This window comes from Eschrichtius robustus, chromosome X (genome assembly GCF_028021215.1).
Source record: "Eschrichtius robustus isolate mEscRob2 chromosome X, mEscRob2.pri, whole genome shotgun sequence".
NCBI lineage: Eukaryota > Metazoa > Chordata > Mammalia > Artiodactyla > Eschrichtiidae > Eschrichtius > Eschrichtius robustus.
The window spans coordinates 136,138,238-136,144,360 of record NC_090845.1 but is presented as its reverse complement, the minus strand read 5'-3'; the positions used below and the strand labels follow the sequence as shown (position 1 = coordinate 136,144,360).

The following is a 6,123-nucleotide window of genomic DNA, read 5'->3' as shown; positions in this document are numbered from 1 at the left end:
GATTTGCTCCAGAGCTCACAACGCATCTGAAATCTCAGCTGCAATTGATATTGCCACCGAATTAAATCTGTGATGATCTGCTGTCATTTTCCATGACCCATCCGTCTTTTGTAGGAGTGAAACAAATGAGTTAAGTTGGGATATAATAGAAATCCCACCATTTGGTATATAATAGAAACTTTCTGTGATGATGGAGAGGTTTCTTATTTGTGCTGTCCTATATGGTAGCCCTTGGTCACATGTGGCTTTTGAGCACTTGAAATGTGCCTAGTGGAACTGAGAAACTGATTTTTCAATTTCATTCAATTTGCATTTAAATGTAAAAGGCCACATGTGGCCAAATAGCTACCCTATTTGACAGCACATCTCTAGACACATAAGAAGCCTAGTGACTTCACCATCTTTCTAATCACTACACAGGTAGTAAATGCTACTTGACATCCCAATGTCTTGACTTCCTAGTGAACATCATCCTGCCACAACTGATAACAATTTGCATCATGATTACCCAAGTGGACATATTCCCCAAACATAAGATTAAGTGAACACTGCAACCTGCACAAAGATATGTACAATATATTACCAATTATATGAAGTTTTTTAAAAGGCAGAACAGCACTCTGATATTTTTATGCAATCCATGAATATGTAACAAAAGAATAAAAATCTGTGTGTCGATGATAAATTACAAATCCAGGTGATGATGACCTCTGGGGAATAAGGACTGGAGGAATAAAGGGCAATGAGATCAAGGAAGAATACACAGGGGCTTCAACTATCGTTGTGATGCTTTAGAGCTAAAACTTGGTGGTAAGTAGATTGTTATTTGTTATATTATCATCTACACTCTTGTATGTCTGAAATATTTTTTAAAAAGAAAACATGCAGAAATAAACACACTTCTTGCAATTATTGTGAGCTGGACTTAAAAAGAAATTGTGCTTCACACTTTCAGACATGAGTGAAAAAGACAATAAATAAAGATACAGAAAGAATTCAGGCTTATAGGAGGGAAGGTGAGAAGCATATTTGGGGTAGATTCCCTTAGATTTTTAGTATGCATTGTTAAGATGTGGAGAAGTGAGCATTCATACACTCTTTGGTGTGTGTCTATCTTATGGGAGTAAATTTTGTGGGCAATTTGTCAATATCAATACAAGTTTACAGGTTAAAATGTATTTATATATATTTTAGCTAAACATTTCTAAAAGGTTTAAAAATATTTTCTAACATGTTCCTGCCTTCACTCTTGTCCGTGTTCCTAATTGAATCTCCATACTGAACCCAGAGTGGCCCTTAAAAACTGCACACTATTCTACACGTTATCTTATATATAATTATTTGCAGTTCCCCCAACGTGCCATGCCTGCCCCTGCCTCTGTGCCTTTTCACATGCTTTTTCCTTTTCCTTGAATGCCATGTTCCCACCATCTAGTGTGCCTAGCAAACTTTTAGTCATCCTACAAGATTCAATCGTAGCCTCACCTCTTTTTACCCTGTATGTTTTAGTTATTAATATTCTTTATTATTTTGCCTTTTCCCTGACCTCAGCCCTTTGCACATTAGCACCTTATGCTTCCCCCATATTCTGTTTAAGAGCCAGTTTCCCCTAATTTGTGAACTCCTTGAGAGCAGGGGCTGTCTTATTCATTTCTATATCCCCAATACCCAGCATCTGGAGATGTTAAATGAATGAATTATTTAAAAAGGACATTTAATGGGCAGTATTTAACACCTGACAATCCACAAATAAATAATCTACTGTACCACATAAGGTTAGTGTTTTTGCTGATTTGCCTTTGAATATAGATAGATTCTAAAGTGCCAACAATTGGAACATAGTAACTCCTGCCACCCTAAATTACATTTTATATAACACCTTTACATACAATAATCCATTTGATTTTCTAAACAATCACAATTTTAAGTATATTTTATAGATCATAAAATGGAGAAATTGAGTGACCTCTTGAAGTTCATGTGTCCTGTTACTACTCCTTGTCAAGTGCTTGTTCCACCTCATCTCTGAGCCTTTATAAAATCCTAAATATATGCTTAAAAGTATCTTTTCATCAGGTGAACTCATTGATATAGGTAGTATCCTAGGCTTATATGTTGTAATTTCTTTCCCTATCTACCAAAAATTCCAGGGCTTACTCCCCTGCTTATTAACAAACTTTCACACTAATGACCTCATTTCTATTTTCCTTTTTGTAGACCTTTCTAAAAAATTTAGTATGGTCATATAGCTTATGGGGCCTTACTGTAACCTGAAAGCTCATGGTCTCAATCAGACCTTTGAAAACTGATATATTAACAATAATACTTTTCCATCCCTATTACCCAGTATTTTGTGGCATTTCTGTATTTAAAACACACGATCATCTGTCTTTACACTTGGTACTCAGGTAAATAGCATATTCTGGGTCATTTTATTTTGTGGCAGATTTGACTTTGTAAATGGCGTAGGGACTAGGTTCTTTGGCTATCCAGATTTCATCTCTTTCTCGGTTTCTTTCCTTAGCTGCGCGCTCTAAAACTGCAGTCAGTTCAGGGCAAAACAGGCTATTTGAGGCTGGATAGGTGTGAGTAAAATGATGGAAAGAGGAGCCAGAAGAACTGTCATCGTTGTGGTTATCTTCTTCTTCTTCCTCTTGGTCCTGTAGCTTTCTCTTGCCCAACTTGGAATTTTTACACCAGAAGACTTCTTTCAAGTCCTGGATAAAGGTCACTTTGGGAGTAAAGATGCATAATAGAAAGATAAGACCTCCGGAGACACCGCACAGGAAATACAGGCCCATTTTCTCAGGGACGCCTGTGAGGAAAACAATAAACCAGTGACCCATAAGGATCATGGGCATCGTTCAAGGAGACAAGTATTTATTGATCTCATCGCTTAGCCAAGGTAGATCCTTCTGAGAATACTCTATAATGGGGCAGATATGAGAAATACTGAAACAAACAAAGAATAAATGACAAATGACAAACCGGTTCTTTAGTCTCTTGATGGTTTTGTATTCCTGAATGCTATAGATTAAATTGCGTAGCTACCCCCAAATTCACGTTTTGAAGCCCTAACCTCAATGTGATGGTATTTGGAGATGAAACCTTTGGAAAATAAGTTTAGATAAGGTCATGATGGTAGGGCCCTCATGATGGGATTAGTGCCCTTATAACAAGAGACAACATAAGGATCTCTCTCTCTCTCTGTCTGTCTCTGTCTCTCTGTCTCTCTCTCTCTCTGTCCCTCCCTCTCTGTCCCTCTCTCTCTTTCCCATTTAAGGACATCTAGTGAGAAGGCAGATGTCTACAGTATAGGAAGAGAGTTCCCACCAGAAACCGACCATGCTGGCACCTTGATCTGAAACTTCTAGTCTCCAGATCTGTGAGAAAATTAATTTCTGTTGTTTAAACCAACTAGTCTATGGTATTTTCTTATGGAAGCCTGAGCAGACTAAGACATTGAATAAGAATTGGACTGGGCCTTCGTGTTTATTTAATCTTTATAAATGTAGAGCCCAAGCATGGTTTAGTGGGGGTTTTTCCTAATGTCTCAAACAAAAGATAGTAGTTGGATACGCATTTTTCATTTGTCAAAGTTCAAATTACAGAGAATAAAATGGTACACTTCCTATTCCTACCTTCAAAGAAGGTGCTTATTTCACACCAGTTCCATATTAAATGCAACACAGTGCACCAGAGAGACACATATTTCTCCCCTTGCTATCAATTCAGAAAGAAGAATTTATCTTTTTATGACCTTTACCTATAATTAGTTGTCTTTTTGGATATCTAAAAATTATTTATTATGACAGGAGAAACTGCTACTGAGAGTTTACTTGGAAAAAAGCAGATAACATTATATATGCAGTATTATCTTTTTTCTTTTGTTTTTTTAAAAGGACTTTATTTTTTAGAGCAGTATTATGTTCACAATATTATGATCTTTTCATGAAATGACCAGATAGCCTTTCTTTCCCACTGAGAGATGGATTAACTTTTTATCTTTGTCTTTTTTTTTATTATAAACATGAGATATATTATGATAAAACTTAGAAAATACAGAAAATGGAAGAAACCACCGGCAATATCATCACTTAGGAATGCTGACTGTTAACTTTTTGATGTAGATCTTTCAGGTATTTTTCTAAATTTGTTTTAATGACTTTATATTCTATAGGATCTAACCGTGTTATGGAAAAACCCAAACGAACTTTTTGGCCAACTCAGTCACATTTTTCATTTGTGTAATACATTTGTTACAATTGATGAATCAATAGTGATATATTATTATTAACTAAATCTACAGTTTATATTAGGATTCACTCTTTATGTTGTACAGTTCTATGGATTTTGATAAATGCATAATGTTATGTGTCTACCATTACAGTGCCCCACCTATTCATCCCTATCCCCACTCTCAAAAAAGAAACTCCCTCATCTTCCTTAATCTGAACTAATCCATACCTATACCTATTTTATCATTCCTATTTCAACTTGCTTTCTTTAGAGAATCTGTCCCTCCTATTTCAATTGGCCTATCTTTAATTTCGCTGATTCTTTCTTCTGCCATCTCAAATATGCTGTGAGCTCTCTAGTGAACTTTTCATTTTAGTTATACTTTTCAGCTCCAGAATTTATATCAAGTTGAATTTTTATGATTTCTCTTTATTGAAATTCTCTATTTGGTGAGACATCATTTTCATACTTTCCTTTAGTTCTTTGAAGTTATGCAGCCTGAGAAACAGAAAGAAAAAGTAATGAAGATAAATTAACATAGCCTCAGAGACCTGTGGGACACCATTAGACATACCAACATATGCATAATAGGAGTCCCAGAAAGAGAGGAGAGAGTTGAATAGGCAGGAAGAGTAGTTGAAGAAATAATGACAGAAAACTCCCCAAATCTGATGAATAACATAACACTACACATCCAAGAAACTCACCAAACTCTAAGTTAGAAAACTCAGAGAGTCATACCTAGACATATCATAACAAAACTGTTGAAAGTTGTTTAAGATGAAAAGAATTTTGAAACCTGCAAAAGAAAAGTGACTCATAATGTACATAGGATCCTCAATAATGTTAACAGCTGATTTCCCATCAATAAACCATTGAGGCTAGAAGGCAGTGGGATGACATATTTAAAGTGCTAGAAGAAAAAGACTTTTAACAATGAGTTCTATGTCCAGAAAAAAATGTCTTTCATAAATGAAGGAGAAATTTTAAACTCCGAATCAAATAATTTGGTACCTATTAAATCCTTTCATGGTGTATAAAATAAAAAAATGGTGCAGGGAAAAGAAATTAAGGTTGTAGTTCTCCTACAGAAATCTGGAAGATTTAATTTAATTAAGTGTAGAGAGAGAACATGTTTTAAAAATATTGTGGGTACACAGAATGGGAGAAAATATTTGCAAATGAAGTGACCGACAAGGGATTAATATCCAAAATACACAAACAGCTCATGCAGCTCAGTATCAAAAAACAAACAACCCAATGAAAAAATGGGCAGAAGATCTAAATAGACATTTCTCCAAAGAAGACATACAGATGGCCAAAAAGCACATGAAAAGATGCTCAACATCACTAACTATCAGAGAAATGCAAATTAAAACTGCAACGAAGTATCACCTCACAGGGGTCAGAATGACCATCATCAAAGTTTACAAAAAACAAATGCTGGAGAGGGTGTGGAGAAAAGGGAACCCTCCTACACTATTGGTGGGACTGTAAATTGGTACAGCCACTATGGAGAACAGTATGGAGGTTCCTTAAAAAACTCAAAATAGAACTACCATATGATCTAGCAATCCCACTCCTGGGCATATAATCTGTGGAAAACCATAATTTGAAAGGATACATGCACCCCAATGTTCATTGCAGCACTATTTACAATAGCTAAGACATAGAAGCAACCTAAATGTCCAATGCCAGAGGAATGGATAAAGATGATGTGGTATATATATACAATGGAATACTACTCAGCCATAAAAAAAAAAGAATGAAATAATGCCATTTGCAGCAACATGGATGGACCTAGGGATTATCATACTAAGTGAAATGTCAGACAAAGACAAATATCATGATATCACATGTGGAATCTAATTTTTTAAAAAATGA

General features: G+C 35.5%; 1 protein-coding gene across 1 annotated transcript; it reads right to left on the bottom strand.

The window, feature by feature from the left end:
• Positions 1-2,432: 2,432 nt before the first annotated feature.
• LOC137756494 (protein eva-1 homolog A-like) lies at positions 2,433-2,861 on the bottom strand. The gene has a single exon (XM_068532731.1). The coding sequence runs from the start codon at positions 2,859-2,861 to the stop codon at positions 2,433-2,435; it is 429 nt and encodes a 142-aa protein (XP_068388832.1).
• Between the last annotated feature and the right edge of the window lie 3,262 nt (positions 2,862-6,123).